The sequence below is a fragment of the Pezoporus wallicus genome, unplaced genomic scaffold, assembly GCF_028554395.1.
Source record: "Pezoporus wallicus isolate ANWC-B61680 ecotype Strahan unplaced genomic scaffold, APGP_CSIRO_Pwel_v1 scaffold_7402, whole genome shotgun sequence".
NCBI lineage: Eukaryota > Metazoa > Chordata > Aves > Psittaciformes > Psittacidae > Pezoporus > Pezoporus wallicus.
In genome coordinates, this window is record NW_026641037.1 from 3,526,968 (window position 1) to 3,544,392 (window position 17,425).

The 17,425-nt window shown below is 38.0% G+C and overlaps 1 protein-coding gene across 1 annotated transcript in view; it reads right to left on the reverse strand.

Annotated features, from left to right (window-relative positions):
• RNF13 (ring finger protein 13) overlaps nucleotides 1-17,425 on the reverse strand; it is a 38,672-nt gene that overhangs the window by 13,158 nt on the left and 8,089 nt on the right. The window contains exons 3-7 of the mRNA XM_057421867.1: nucleotides 15,607-15,687; nucleotides 12,484-12,609; nucleotides 8,222-8,309; nucleotides 4,868-4,958; nucleotides 3,313-3,418 (exon numbers count right to left, since the gene is read on the reverse strand). Of these exons, the coding sequence (XP_057277850.1) occupies nucleotides 3,313-3,418; nucleotides 4,868-4,958; nucleotides 8,222-8,309; nucleotides 12,484-12,609; nucleotides 15,607-15,687 (492 nt within the window). The remainder of the gene's footprint in view (nucleotides 1-3,312; nucleotides 3,419-4,867; nucleotides 4,959-8,221; nucleotides 8,310-12,483; nucleotides 12,610-15,606; nucleotides 15,688-17,425) is intronic.

Here is a 17,425-nt window from a genome sequence, read left to right on the forward strand (position 1 = left end):
CTGTGGGTAAGGTAAAAAACATAGAATATTAATATTATAAACTGCATTAACATCTCTCACTTCAGGAATCCCTGAAAGGTACTGGTATACTTTGTAACAGATTATTTCTTAAAAAAGCACAAGTGTATGTATATTATGCACAAATACTATTAGGAACATTTGAAACTGTAATTGGTTTGGCCAAAATAAAGTTTACTTATTCTTTTGCATCACACCTGTCTTTACTTTTTAAGCATCTCTGGATCTAAATTGTTTGTTCAGACTCTTTTCTTACCCCATATGTATGCATAAACTGCAGTTTTACTTCTGTAATTCAGGTATTTAGTAACTATGGAAGAGCCTCAGATTAATTTCTTAGTTAAAAACAAGATTTCCTGAAATAAGCAGGACCAAAACCAAAAATGAATAAGGACGAAATTCAACCCAATTGTAGTATCATTACCTTATGTGCACTCAACTCCTGTGTCCAACCCAAATCATTCTGTGATTTAATTGCTTCTGATAAGAGAACGCACCTATGCCCTACAGTCAAAAGACTTTACAAATTTGTTTACCTCACTCCTGTAACATTTGTAATCACGCTCTGGATGCAGAAAACTGATGTTTTCATAGCGAGGGACTGCAATTCTAAGGAGACATGGCCTTCCACTGGGATTAGCACTGTGTTATGTAGCTCTAGTTCCCTGCTAAAGCAACTGGTGCAAATTAGTCTGTAACTTAGTTCATTTACTTACCTGTAGCTAACAGGACTGAAGTCCAGCACTAACTTAAATAAAAACAAAGCAGCTAAACTGGTGAAAATCTCTGAAGTGAAATATGAAGAAATATTCTCAGAGTAAAAACCATCTCTTATTTCTGAATTTCCACAGTGGTGGTCATGATAAAAGTCAAACTCACGCTCCTCGTAACAGTATTGTTATGTCAGTAATGTCAACAGTGCATGTCTCCCCTCCTTCATTAATTTTATCTTCAATGGTAACATTCCAAATTGCTGTTTAAAAAAAGAGCCCCCCTAACTATTCTTATTACCTTCATTCCCTTATCAGTACCCTTCCAAAAAATGACAGACCAGTGCTTCGCACCGTATTTTGATAAGGTGCAAAGCAAGTACTTCTGATTTTCAAAATGATACTACAGTCCCTTTCACAGCATTCTACATTCCATTTATTAGATTACTAGTATTTTGTTTCAATTTTCAACTTAGGTGTACTTTAAGCAGATTATTAGTGACGCTCAAGTTAGAATACTGATAGTCTTGGAACAGATGTTCAGAGAACATTATCCCTGGTAATGGCTCTCTGTTAGACATACCATCTCTACTCACATCAAAATGCTGACCATCAGGATACAATACGGCTGTACTTTCACCCAATTAACTGAGACAAAGTCCTCCAACCAAGGTTATCACCAGGTCAGACAAAGCATTGGTGAATTTTTACATCACCTCTAGCTAACCACTTCTGCTTTGTTTTCAGAGAGCTGTTGCAATTCCGATTATGCCAAATATGCCCAAGATGTCAATGAAATACGTAATTTGCAGTGAAAAAAAACCACTAACAAAGAAATATTTTAATAAAATGCTATAGAACAGTTGATGCATTACTTGATTTTCATCTCAAAGTAAAATAATAAATTGGTGTCGTGGTTTAAACCCAGTCAGGCAACTCGTTCACTCACTTCCCCCCCTCTTCTTGCCCTCCCCCTACTCTCAGAGGGACAGAGAAGAGAGTCAAAAAGAATACAACTCCCACAGGTTGAGATAAGAACAGTTTAGTAACTAAGGTATAACACAAATCACTACTGCTACCTCCAGTGATAATAATGATAAAGGAAATAACAAGGGAAGAGAATAAAACACCTCAGCACCAGCCAACCGATAACTCACCCCCCCCCCCCCAGCCCGACCAAGCACCGACCCATACCTCCTCCAACCCCGCAGTCTCCCAGCCCTTCCGGCTCACTCTCAGTTACATCCTGGGCATGACGCGCTGTGGTATGGAATACCTCTTTGGCTAGCTTGGGTCAGGTGTCCTTTCTCTGCTTCCTCCTGGCTTTCCCTCCTCCCTAGCAGAGCATGAAGCTCACAAAGTCCTTGGCCAAACCAAAACATCATTGTTATCAGCTCTGTTCCTGAGCCGAAGTCAAAACACTGCACTGCACCAGCTACCAAGAAGGAGAAAAATGACTGCTACTGCTGAACCCAGGACAATTGGTCAGAGACCAGCACAGATTCCAAGAAGTGGGATGCCAAGTATTCTGAAATAATGAAGTTTAAATAGCATAGCTATGTACAGGAGACACATATCTAGCTGAGAACCTCTATAGGTAACATATATGCTGTTAGTCATATGCTGTATGCTGTAACATGTTCCAAGCTTGCTGATCCATTACTACACCTGCAGTAACAAACTGCAAAGTGGAACAAGGGACTAAAGTTTATTATGCAGTACAAGTTTGTTAAAGTTGGACATAGTCTCAGCTTATGAGAGCACAAGGACAGGCCATTATTGGATAAAAAACAAAGGGCAGCATTGAGGATAGTTCTTTTTTAGGCAGTTATATGCCAAGTAGAACATCCTAATGGATCCCTTAAAGATACCCCTTTGCCAAAATTCTTTTGGCAAAATTCAGTTTATTTTACTGACAAAATAGAGGATTACAAGTACAGGTATGTATAGTACACAGAGATTTGACTGTTACAGGATGGTTAGGGTAGGAAAGGACCTTAAGATTATCTCCCACTAGACCAGTTTGCTCAAGGCTCTGTCCAACCTGGCCTTGAAGACTGCCAGGGATGGAGCACTTACCACTTCTTTTGGCAACCTGTTCCAGTGCCTCATCACCCTCACAGTAAAGCACTTCCTCCTTATATCCAATCTAAACTTCCCCTGTTTAAGTTTTAACCCATTACCCCTTGTCCTGTCACCGCAGCCCCTAATGAAGAGTCCCTCCCCAGCATCCTTCAGATACTGGAAGGCTGCTATGAGGTCTCCACACAGCCTTCTCTTCTGCAGGCTGAACAGCCCTAGCTTCTTCAGCCTGTCTTTATATGGGAGGCGCTCAAACCCCCTTATGGCCCTCCTCTGGACTTGCTCCAACAGCTCCATGTCCTTCTTATGTTGGGGCCACCAGAACTGTACACAGAACTGCACACAGAACTGCAAGTAGGGTCTCATAAAGGCAAAGTAGAGGGGCAGGATAACCTCCTTCAACCTTTACTTTCTTTTACTGTATCCCTTCATGTAAATTTAGCAAATAACAGGTTTTTATGATCATTTGAAAGAAAAAATGTTATTAGAAGAAGAAACTTACCATAAATATGACGATGAGAATAAGACAAATCCCTACTATTATTAAGAAAGGGATTAAGTAGTACTCCAAAGGAAGACTGAACTCTGGGATTAACACAACATGGCCACTGTGGGGAGAAAAAGGTAACACTTTCTAAATAAGTTAGAATTTAATAATGAATTAAAGAATAAGTACAATGAAAAAAAAAAACAACCTACTGAAATAAAGCATTATCACTAGGCACACTAAAGGAATACCTACCTATGCACAACATAGAAAATTCAGCTGATAGCCACGTAATGTAAAGACAACAACAAATGAAAGGATAAAACAATGTTTCTTTGAACATTTTTGGGAGTCAAAACTACTTACTGACTTCAATCATAAATACATCTAAAGCAACCAGGAAAACAATCTCATAGCTGCTTTAATAGCAGAATGAGAGAAACATAACATAGAATCATAGAATACTTAAGGCTGGAAAGGATTTTAAGATCATCTAGTTCCAACCCCCCTGCCATGGGCAGGGACACCATACATTAAACATGACTATATAAACTCTGTCAAAACGTACTGTAAAATCACTCATATTTACTAAAGTTTTCTGGGTTATACGGAAGGTTTAGTTTCAAATCATGAAGCATAGTAAGGCGCACCCTCTGTCCTCTGAGGAGTCAGTAAAATACAGTACAGTAACCAAACATCTTCCTAGGCAACCTGGTATGGATGCTGGCAACTGGATATCTGAATAGCAGTATGTACTGATACTTGAGGAAGTAAAATGCCATTATTATTCTGTTGGAACAGTCAGAAACACCTGAGAAAGTACAATGTGTAAAAGTGTTACCAGTTCTATAACCACTACTCTTGTGGAACCACACTTTATTTATCAAGGCATCTACTTGAGAACAATGACACAATCTAGTTCAGATTTACTCAGTGAAAGGACAGGCAAACCTACAGAAGCAAGACTGTTAGACTAATGACAAAACACACCTCCTTTTCCATCCTATTCAAGATACATTTTTCAACCATCTTGTTCTCGCAATGCTTTTCAAGTTTTAAACTTAAAAGCAGAACAGAAGCAGTGCAAACCTAATCATGCATGCTGTTAGAATCATTTTAAATGATTCCTGCAGATTTACCTAGAATAGGAAGTTATCTGTGATTTGTTCTAGAGCTATTAATAAAGGATGATTCCCTGCCCCCCGCCAAAGACCAGCATCTGACTTCAGTGAGAACTGAAACACATTGTAAAAATAATACACCCTTAGATCTGAAATAGACATACTCTCACAAGCATTTCTGTGATTCCTAGATCATTAGCTAAACTCATGCTTAATGCTATATGCAAATAAAGGAGCAGCATTTCCTAAATAGATGGTAACTTCCCTGCAGGAAATAAATTTACATTGATTTTTTAAATCTTTTCTGCCCATTGCTTTCAGGCACACAGTTTTACCTGGAATATCTATAGCCTCTGTCATCAAAGCATCCTATTTTAAACCCATAAATGTTAAAAAAGAGGCAATGACTTAATGCAAGGAATAACACAGCTGCATATGAGATAACTTACCCCTTTTCATAAGTAAATTCTTCTTTAAGAGAATTAGCTGACGTCTCACCAATAAAGACAGAAGGAATGTCAATCTTCTTTAAAACCTCAACTGTATTTAAAAAAGGTAGGAATAAAACTTATTATGCAGACACTATGGGCATTCTTAAGACATAAGACTTTTTAATATTATGAGACTATTACAACATAAAGACATTTTAACATAATGACATATAGACTGATATAAGTATCTTTACATCACTTAAGAATTGATAGTATTTTTCTGACAAAATATCTTGGTATTTTATTGCAGGTACAGAAATCAAAGTTCTTAGTGGAACATTTAAAGGGAAATACAGCCAAAATATTTTTACAAAAGAAGAACCATCAGAGTAAGCTTAACCAGATTATCACTCTTATTCAGAGACTTCGTCAGTCACGCATCTCCACTGATTTCCAAAATTTCTGGAAACTCAGGATTTTGTTATCTGTTACTGTAAATTTTAATTAATCTTTCTTCCCTTCTTTTCATCCTATTTATAAGGGAACATACTGGAAACAGCTTTGGATAGAAAAGATCAAAAAGAAGGAAAACCAGAATGAATAAATCCCAGATTTTTATTTCAGTCTCAAGACACTGAGTGCAACTTTCTCCTCCCCCTTCACTGCTTAATAGTGAAGGTAATAAGAAGCTCAAAAGATGCAGCACAAATGAAAAACACTGAAAGATAAATCCCATATTGTAGAAAACCTCCTCAGCTTCACTTTATATTGATTTGCACCTCTGACTTATGCTCGACATTTTAAGTGTCAAAGTATCTTGAGTTTAGTTAATAGCAAAGCATTCAGGTTTCCCAAAGCAAAAGCATATATGGCTTAGTGTCACCTCACACCACCCAAGTCTGCATTTGTTGCGAATGTGTTCTACATTTTGATTTCTCAGCGAAACCTGAAAATAACAGTCACATGGGTTGAGAATTCATCAAAACCACTTTCATGTAGCTTTCCGGGCTACCTAGCTGCCATTTAGTTTGCTGAAAGTTCACTTCCTAGTTTACTCAATGGTGTTTCCACTTGGAAGGACTTTTTTTTCTCATTTATGTTCTTGTTCCATATTGAGCATGCTCAAAAACTAAACAAAATAAAGAAATGCCACAATGAAAGTCATTACAGCACTACAGACAAAAACCATACACCATAAAACAAAAGTTTTGACTAGATTATAAACTGTTCTAACACATTGACTCCATATAAGATTAAAATTGGAACAACTAGCATCATAATCAGAAAATAGTGAACTGGTCTCTAACGAGTCTTTTCCAACTGAAAAACTGAAAATATGTAATATGCATCATATGAAATTAGAATCCCTTTGTCCAAGGGAACAGAAAATGTGCACAACAGTGCAAACACAAAACTACTGAACTACTATCAAATACTAAAAAGCTGTATTTTAAAGTTTGATTTCCTTCCAATACAGTAGTTTAATTTTATTATATTTCTACTTAAGACCATATCCACTATTTTCCATATCAGTTATACAGTCTATCTCAAATTTAACCATTTATCCCAGAACAGCTGAACTAAAATTTCAAGGAAAACCAAAAGAAACGCTTGGAGAACATACAAACTTAGTGCCACAAATAATACACAAGTAGATATATACTTTCTTATACAAGCATCTCCTGTTTTAAAATATTAAAATGAGGATTTCTGGTTGGGTGAATTTTTCCTGGGGTTTTTTTTGTTTGTTTTTGGTGGTTGTCGTGGTTTAAACCCAGTCAGGTAACTCGTTCACTCACTTCCCCCCTTCTTTCCCTCCCCCTACTCCTGGAGGGACAGAGAGGAGAATGCAACTCCCACAGGTTGAGATAAGAACAGTTTAGTAACTAAGGTATAACACAAAGCACTACTGCTACCACCAATAATAATAATGATAAAGGAAATAACAAGGGAAGAGAATACAACACCTCACCACCAGCCAACCGATAACTCGCTCCCCCCCAGCATGACCAAGCTCTGACCTATACCTCCTCCAACCCCGCAGTGCACCAGCCCTTCCAGCTAACTCCCAGTTACATCCTGGGCATGATGTGCTGTGGTATGGAATACCTCTTTGGTCAGTTTGGGTCAGGTGTCCTGTCTCTGCTTCCTCCTGGCTTTCCCTCCTCCCTGGCAGAGCATGAGCCTCACAAAGTCCTTGGCCAAACCAAAACATCATTGTTATCAGCTCTGTTCCCAGACCGAAAGTCAAAACACTGCACTGCACCAGCTACCAAGGAGGAGAAAAATGACTGCTACTGCTGAACCCACGACATTATCCACCCCTTATTCCACACCATTCACGTCATGCTCAGATCCCACATTTTCAATATACCATCACTCTTATCTAAGTGCATGGACCAGTCCCTATAAAGCTGATGAATCCATCTGGTCCATGATGTCAGGCTCCATCTCTTGTAACAGTCTTCCAGAGCAGGAGAGACTGTGTGCAGTGCTCATACTTGTGAATAACCTGGGCAATAGTGTCCATTGCTAGTCCACCCCTCAATCTTGAGTCCATCTCTATGTTGCATCTCTGCTCTGATGGCCTGAAGTGCCATGGGCCCACCAGGCTCAAAATAATTCACTGTCCCCTTCAGCAGCTTCTGCAGCCGGACGGCCAGGTACAAGTCCACAGCCACATCCGTCCCACCCTGCTGCTGGAGCCCACCTGTATAACAACTCATTGCCATAAAGTACAGTGAAACAAGAACCTTAGCCCAAGCCCCACACTTGATAAACACTAACACAGCAAATACCGGCTCTAAGTAAGTTACAACATTCTGAAACTGTGAGATCAACAAGAACTCTGAGAGCCAATAAATCAGCACTGTGACTAGTAACGATTAATCCGGTCAGATCTGTTGTTATCTCAACCCCTCGTGCCCCACACTGGGCGCCAAAAAAGAACTGTCGTTATCTCAACCCCTCCTCCCTGGCAGAGCATGAACCTCACAAAGTCCTTGGCCAAACCAAAATATCATTGTTATCAGCTCTGTTCCCGAGCTGAAAGTCAAAACACTGCACTGCACCAGCTACCAAGGAGGAGAAAAATGACTGCTACTGCTGAACCTAGGACGGTGGTGTTTGTGGTTTTGTTGCTGGGTTTTTTTGTTGCGTTGTTTGTTGGGGTGGTTTGAGAAGGTTCATTTGTAGTCTGTTTTGGGTTTTTTTGGTTGTTCGTTTTCGGGGGGGGGTTGTTGTTGTTTTTTGGTGTTGTGTTTTTTTTTTTTAGTGTGAGTTCATCATAATGCTTTATACTGATTTTAATACTGTACACTAGTGGGTGAAATGATTTTCAAACAGGAGAGAAGAAGTGATACCTGTACTTACTGTCGTTGGATCCCATGCTTATGAGGTCATCAGAATCAACATTGTGAACTATAGCTGCCTTGTATCCAGCTTTCTGTGCATTTAAAACCTGTAAGCCACACAAAGTACATATTACAAAAAGCACTGCTTCAAAACACAGCAACCTGTCTGTCCTCTCTAAGACAAGGTACACTTTCAACAAGTTATAAATACTAGCACGTTGCAAAATAAAAATGTCATTATTTTATATTCCTGTAATTATACTACTTTTCCAGAAAAACAATTTAACACTGTCTGCAGACAGACATTTTTTACATATATTAAAAACAGAACTTAAAACTTTCTATGGATAGATAAAAATAATATTTAATCATAACTGAAAATAAAGGCACTAACTTTGGTAAACTAGAAATTACCATTTCATAGCTTAAGAAATCACATGGGTAGTATCTTTTCTGTGCCTTTAAAAATGTGAAATAACTAATTTGACAGCCCAGGTATCAGTAGCTTTCTCATGGAAAAGTATAAAATTACAAATATGGATACAAAACTATAAAAGCATTGTGTACTAGCTACATTTATGATATATACTGGCTTTTTGTGAATATAGACAAAGCCTAAAGGCCATGTAAATGGCAGTTGCTGCAGTGACTATTACTAACATAAGCATAACCAAGTTACAACTATTCATCTTAGATACTGCTTTAATGCATCCACAGCAGCATTGAAACTCATAGCAAAATGCAAAAAGCACTAGAAAACCTTGAGAAAACATTAAGGTTTCATCCTGTATTCAACTCCTGTTTAAAACTACATTAATAAGCTTGGCAACAGCTGGGTAGACTTGCTCTGAACTAAGCTAGCATGGGGCACTGAGATGCATGCATTTACTGAAGGACACTGTAATGCAAATATTTATGTAACAGGTAAACAAAGAATCATTAAGAACAACCAAACAGAAGATCACAGCTTTAAATGCCTTTGAAACTGGAAAACAGTTGCAGTATTTGGATATTATGGCACCAAATACCACCTCCTTACAAATATACACACAAATCTTGGTCCTACAAGAAGTCACCCCCACCTCTCTTCTACAGCAGACTATCATCACCAGATCTGGAAAACCGAGGGGAAACCTGGGTGTTCTTTTTCAAGACCTCTACCCTCAGGAGAGGGGAAAATACATGTGTACGTATACACACACACACTCCCAATTTCTCAAGAGACAAACAATGAGGAACATGAGTTGTAAAGCTGGAAAGCTTCCACTGATTATACTGAAAAAAAAAGAGGTTCTCTAGGTGAAGTATGATATATGAAGCCTTCTTGCCTGCTGCACAATAGCAAAAACAGGGAAAAAAAAAAAAACACCCAAAAAAAGGCATAAGAATTTTAAATGAAACAGTCAAGAGCAAGACAAAAAAAGGATTAAAAACTTTGAATATCTATATATCTTCACCGGTGACACAGAATGGCAGTAATGGAGCCATCATGGACAATTTACAAGTCACCAAGCATTGAAACTGAAGAAACACAAAAGTTTGAGTGTTCTGAGCTTTAAAGATCCCTGGTTATCACAGGTTCTTAATCTTCATAGCCACATAAATGTGCTATGGTAATTAGTGATAGTTTCTATGTAGCATTCATTTTCTTGTTTGCTTGGTTTATTTCTTTGACATCATGTCCCGAATAAGTATTTATTAACCGCCCATTATACAACGAAATATTATCCTTCAGGACAGATTGTAAATAATTTGTATTACTTAAGGAAGTGTTCCACTTCCCTGCACACTTCTGCTAGTTCCTTATAACACAGACCCTTTGCTTAATTACTGGATTATAAAATTAGGGCGTTTCTGTAAAATCACACATAAATGTGCTTTCGAGCTATCAGTGACACAGGGTTAGTCGAATAAAGGACAGCAGTGACACAATCACAGCCAGGCACCTTTCACACAAGCTACCACAGGCTTAATCACCCCATCCAGCTGCAAAAAGCAGTAGCAACTGCCTGTTCAATCACATTGTGAAGCTCACCCTTGCCACTCAGGACCCCAAAGACAAGAGCATTAATTGTGCACCAAAAATGAAGCACTAACCCATTTTTCAGATACACCTAAGCAGGATGAAATACCTTCAGGAAGTGACTTCTTACTGCATAGTAACCTTTCACTATAAGTAAATTAGTCAACTCTTTACTCAACAGTTACATGAGTGCCAGCAATTCACATTCTCTCCCTCTATTCCTAACAGCTGTATTCCAAACAGCAAAACAGTATCGCTGGAAAATGCAGACACCTTGGGAGTCTGCAAGGGGAGACGGTTTTTGGCATAGTATATATTTTTACACAATAAAAATCAAGAAATAACTATGCACCTATATTTGTAGTTTTCAATGTCAAACAAAAGAAGAGACAGGGCTTTCTAATAAACATCCTGTCAGTCAAGTAGCTGACATGTAATATAACTCACATCTCTATGCACATACCACTTCATGGCAGAAACTTTAGGGCAAAATGCTGTACTATGCATAAAATTATGTAACGCAATGTTGCAATAGCATTAACAACACAAGAGCGAATTCACTTGCCAGTGAGTACATAGATACCCAATGCATAAAATTAATGTAACGCAATGTTGCAATAGCATTAACAACACAAGAGCGAATTCACTTGCCAGTGAGTACATAGATACCCATGCCTGCCTTGGAACTTCTCATCCACCTTCCACCATACTCTTTGTTTAATGAAGTGTGGGAATCCTCTTTTCCATGGATACAACATGAAATACAAAACATAATAAAAAATTTCTACACACCAAGCTAGTGTGACTTAATCCTTGAGGGACTGACCACGGAAATCCCTCAACAGTAATGTACAAATCTTCCATTTTCTGCAACGAATGCTCATTGTGTGGCAAATCAAGGTGCGTAAAATTAAAGTACAAGAATCTACATTTACTAAGTTGATAGCTATGTGGAAAAGCAATTCTGTATGTCTTCCCCCTGCTTGACTCTTGTCTGTAGCCTACCTTTCCAAAGCTTCTCTATCTCAGAATTCTGTAGCCGGCAAGAGAGATGTGATTTTTGTGGTTTAGCACCACAGTAAAAAATGCTGAAGGCTCAGTCACAGTGCTAGCTTCTTCAGCAAAACAAGTAATTTTCAGCGAGTATTCCTGATTAAAAGTCTGTTCCAGACTTCCAGAGGTCGAAAAATTCCAGAGACCCCTTCCAGAGGTCGAAAAATTCTGACCTCTTCCTTTAACCATGTCTTCAGCAGTAAAACTGCAAGGGGACTGGAACTGTATGATCTTTAAAGTCCCTAACAACCCTAGCCATTCTCTGATTCTACAAATCTAATACTGTTCCATCAATTTAGAAGCAGCAATCAGATAGGCAAGGAGGATATGAAAATGACAATTAGTCATCTGCCCTTCCTTTTCTCACTAAGCCATTTACACACAGTGACAGGATTCATAGTACAAAATATATGACATTTCCCAGTTTGATGTGAAGGTAGATTACGTGAGCAGCGGCATCTACAGTCTGGATAGAATTCACATGTTTAAACACCATACCACATAACTGACCATACCACATAGCAACAGACAGGGCTGGATCTCCTTTTAGTGCAAGGAAGTCAATGCAAATTAAAGAGCACTGCTTTCCTTAGGATATCCTCAGCTGCCCCTGTATGAGGGCCATTTTCAAGAAAACCATATATTCTAGCCAAGCACAAATAATTCTGATTTTGTATTTAAAAAAGAAATTAACAGAGAATACTCCAGCTGTAGGTCAAAATTTTTATAAATACTTTGTAACATAACACCTACATGTTATAAACATTTAAAAACATTTCCATCCTGCCATTAGTGCCCATTTCTACCCAACGGTGCACTGTCTCCTCTCCCCATCAGCCAGCTATGACACTACCATTGTTTACATGGTCTCAGTGTGTGCCAAAAGATGATGTGAGCCACAAGAAGCTCTGCTGTGATCCCTTGCAGCAAAGATTCTAACTGGCAAGAAAAGCTGATACTGCTACCGAATACTTTTTATTCTAAAACTGCAGCATCTGCCATCCTTATTTCCCAAGTAACCTGGCCTCCAAACACTTAAACTAAATCATGTTACAATACTGCTTTATATGCCTGTATACAAAATTTTCCCTTCGGTTCAAATCAGCATCTATCCTGATGTTACCTACAGGTATTTTTCTGAAGCACCAGTAAATTCTTTAAGCCCCTGAAACAGAGAGGGGGAAAAAATATTAGAAGAATCTTACCTTGATATCAAAGTTGCACTCAAGCCTTCGAATTAACACAATAAAAGCACTGGACGAATTGTCTCTCAGTGGAGGTGGGGCTATAGGCTCACATGCATTCTCTGGTTTTGAATTTATTAGAAATCCCTAGAAAACACGAACAGAAACAGGTGCTTCATTTCTCTTTGCCTTAACAAAGGAGTTGGCAGACAAGTTGGTCAATGAGAAAATGAACATGAGCCAGCTTCAGTGTGCACTCGCAGCCCAGAAAGCCAACCATATCCTGGGCTGCATTAAAAGGAGCGTGACCAGCAGGTCGAAGAAGGTGATCCTGCCCTTCTACTCTGCTCTCATAAGACCTCACCTGGAGTATTGTGTGCGGTTCTGGTGTCCTCAACATAGAAAGGACATGGAACTGTTGGAACAAGTCCAAAGGAGGGCCGCAAGGATGATCAGGGGACTGGAGCACCTCCCGTATGAAGATATTGGGGAGGGACTATTCATTAGCAACTGTAGTGACAGGACAAGGGGTAACAGGTTAAAACTTAAACAGAGGAAGTTGAGATTGGATATAAGGAAGAAGTTCTTTCCTGTTAGGGTGGTGAGGCACTGGAACAGGTTGCCCAGGGGAGTTGTGAATGCTCCATCCCTGGCGGTGTTCAAGGCCAGGTTGAACAGAGCCTTGGGTGACATGGCTTAGTGTGAGGTGTCCCTGCCCATGGGAGGCGGGTTGAAACTAGATTATCTTAAGGTCCTTTCCAACCCTAACTATTCTATGATTCTAAGTACTTTTTCATACAACAGCTGAACAAATTCTTATTATCAATTCAGTCCTACATCATAGCAAGAGTTCTGCTACATTCCTATTTACTGTAATTCATCAGAATCTTCATGTCTATAAAGAATTAGACAGAAAATACAGTTTTCCCAGTTACATCATCTGAAGTTCATAACTCAGACTTTGCAGCATAATTCAGCGGATAAAGAGGACTGCCCCTCCTACATCAATATTGTGGAATTGTAACCTAAGACATATGGATACCAAACAAGAGAACTGAAGTATAACAGCCTGAGAAGCACTAACACCTATTTCACTTGGCAATTAAAGGGGAAAATGGAAGAAGGTTATGTGTGTGAAATCAACACTGAACTAGCATACAGAATAGCTGTTTACTATTCTAAGCAAAGACTATAGGTCCTCAAATCTGATATAGTTGAAAGATCCACAGATGTAGGAAGTTTTGGAAATACCAGTCTTGAAGCAGTCTTTGGATTGTCTCTATGTGACTGAGTTAGTACTCCACTACTGAAAATGGTCTGAGTAGAAAATTTCCTAACCTCATGCTTTAACATTAACTGGAAAATATGCTCACCCAAATACTGAACACACTGGCACTAGTCCCTCTCCACAATGGCATGACTTCAGGGTTGACTACTACTCTAAACTGTCTTCCCTACTACAATGCATGCTCTGTAAACACCGCTGATACAGAAGTTTCCTTTAAGCAAATGCCAAAAAGAGTGGCACACACGCTTCACAAAACTATCCATTCTAGCTGTAAAGAAAGCAGACATTCCTTTTTCCTTTACTAGAATATGCTCTTTTCCTTGATCAAATCTCTAGATCACCTGAAAGGAGCAGCTTTATTAATTTTATTAATATTAGGTAATAATTACATTGTTGGTAATTAGATTTCCTTCTATCAATCTCTTCACAACAGATTTTGATTATCAAGATACAGAAAAATCCAGACTGTATACCTAGAGCAGGTTTTGCCTACCCTTCATTTGAAACACACCTCTTCAGAAAATCTGCTCTGTGTCTGCAGTACAGCCCCAACATAACAGATGAGTTTGGAGGCTAATGCAATGGAGTAGCATTTGAAATAAGGATATCCCTGTAATATTCATACAGATTTAAACCGTTTTTAAAGCCAGAAGAGGTCACCATACAGACAAAGAGCAGTGAATTGCTAGAACATAAGAATACAAGTAATTTGTTTTATGTGAATAAAGATCATGAGAAGCTCCTGTGAGTTCAAGAAACTCCTATAGTTGACAGCTTGAAGCTGTTTCCACTGACAGATTTAGATATATAGAGAGGTCACCACCTGTGCAGAAATTATATCATTATATACAAACATAGCTATAAACTGATAGTTTAAATATATAAAATATATCTAATAGACAATTTATGTGTTTATAAACTGTCAGTTTAAATATACTTTTTATATATAATCTTACATTTTATCCATAAATATGTAGTATTCATAAAGTTTAACCTTCAACAGAGGAGCAATTTTGTTTTGGGAAATAGGATTTTGTAACGGTAATTTCCCTTTTAGCAGAGAAGCTGCACCCAGCAACCTGTTCTTTATCAAGTTTGTGGTGACAGGCACAACACTACACACCCTTTATTAAAAGCAAGATCCACTGAAGATTCTGCACTGATTTGCTGACACACAAATTTAGGTCCCTGAGGTTCCCCCACTTAGCGCAGCAAACCTTACTTATGTTACATAGTTTCACATAAAGCATTTACTCTTTTTAACTGGAGTGGTATGCCTGGAACCAACTGTATTCTGTGGAGAAGTTTTATACAAATCACACAGCATTACGTTGCAGTTCAAGAAATACATACATAGAAACTGAAGGCTAACTACAACTGGACTGGATTTTTATTTTTTACAAAATAATTAAAATCCAAAGAAATAAGTTTTAGTATTGTATTAAAGACTAAGACTCAGTACTACAGAGATGACAACCTTCACCTTAGTTACAACACAGATGTCTAACAGTTAAAAAGATTAGAATCAAAGCTCCTTGTATTTATTTTGGATGTTATTAAACTGGCTCACTACATGGGCAAATTACTTAATTGCACTGTTTCTCATATAGTCAGTAAACAACTACACATCTCTAACTTTTTCCCAAAACAAAACCAGTAGGCATGAAAATGGTGTCACCTTGAGGTTTCATTTCAGGCCTTTTCCACATCTGTTTTGCTTGAGCAGTAGATTAATCTGTTCTGTATTTCTTCCTCAGTGCTATTCATTTAACTTCTATCTTTTTTGGCTTACAGAAGAAATATTCAGCAGATACAGTTCAACAGACACAGTGGGGATTTTTTATTTTTTATTTTACCTTCAAGCCTTCTGCTGGCAGTCTGTAACCAAATCTAGCAGGTAGGTCATCAAAGGTCTGGGTTCCATTTTCAAGATTATACTAAAATAAACAAATTTTAAAGAAAATTCAGGTTTGGAACAGGAGAGAAATAGATAACAGGTATAAACAGAAATAAACAAAACCATGTTTTTGTTTTTTAGATTAAAGTATTTATCAGACATAGAACCTCTTGGGACCATGTCAATGAAATCACAAAATTGCTTCTTCCACTTGTCATGGCAATATCATTCTTTTCTTAACTAGTTGTCAATACAAGGAAGTAACAGATCTTCTGTTAAATTATCCATATGTTAAATTTTCTTTCTACTGTCTACAATTCAAATACCATCATACGTGCAGACTATAAAATACAAACAACCCAAAAAGCTCAAAAATCAAAAGAGCTGAGGTTCTGGGGTGTGGGGTTTTTTTGGATTGTGGTGTTCTTGTTGGCTTGGGTATTATTTATTTTTTTTTCCTTTGAATTCGCTCACATACAGGGAAGAACAACGTCTAACGGGTGGTTTCTTGTAGGCAAAGAATAGCTTCCATACATTATCCTTTCTAAATTACCTGCTGTCTATTCAGGTTAGCAGCTGAAAACTATATGGTTTTGTCTTATATTAACGATGAACTCTCATTTCAAAGCAGAGGAATACTACAAAGACCTTAGATCTGTGGAAACTTGGTTTCCCCTTTCTCTGTTCATCTTCTGTAGCTCTATGATATGTCTAACCAATGCAGAATTCACACACAATTAAAAAAATAAATTATGTATGCTGTATTTTTTCATTAAAAGTAATAAAGTTAGTTTCTTGCAAAAGTTGTGAATTACATAATAACTGAGTTGAATGCACATCAGTTGGTTAAGTTTTATTACATAGCTTAGTGACTCAGAAATATTTGCCTATTCATTGTATTACACAGTTGTCATACAGAACAGTTAAGTAAGGATTGTGTTTCTTTCAGAGGGACAAGGCATTTCCTAAGAGCCAAGCTTAGACACAGAAACTCAAACTACAGTTCACAGAAAAACACTACCATGATTTATCTTAACTCTTTCAAAGGAGCAAAATTTCAAAGGAGCTGCCTTCCCACAGATTTTAATAAAATTGAGGGGGAAGAGACAGGAATGGAACTAAATCTGAAGGAAGCATTTTTGTTCTGTTTAATCAACCTGCTCCATAAAACCTCTTCACCTTATCTCCCATCCTACCATCACATAGCACAGCACTGTGCGAGTAAAACCTGTCTTCCTCCATTCTCACTATTCACTCATCCGCCTTCTTAAAACGTCCTTCCTGAGCTCGTGCTACTCTTTTGAATCACTTAGCAACCCCCAACTTAATCTGGGAGTCAGACACAACCCTGTTTATTTTTAGCCATTGTTTTAAAAATAAACAATAATGCTTCATATACATGTAACTACTTTATACAAACATAATCCTTCATTTGAGGCTGCAACTACCCAAGAACACTGAAGCATAACACACATAAATCAGTCAGAAAAGAATTTCTTTTGTTGGAGAACCCAAAATTTGAGTGGAATCTTACTCCACAGACAATCACTGAACCATGAAATCTCCCAAGATTATAAAATATTTGTAAGCCTTCAACTCCATGTGACACAGTGTGCAAACATTCTGTCTTCTGAGTATCTCATAAGCTTTCCACTGACTTTTTATAGCAAACTTTAAAGAAGTGCCTAGTTCATCTTTTCATTTCCTGCTGCAAAGATATTCTCAGAAATCCTTCAAAACCCTTTTTTAACCCTTCAAAAGCCTTTCTACTCATCTTT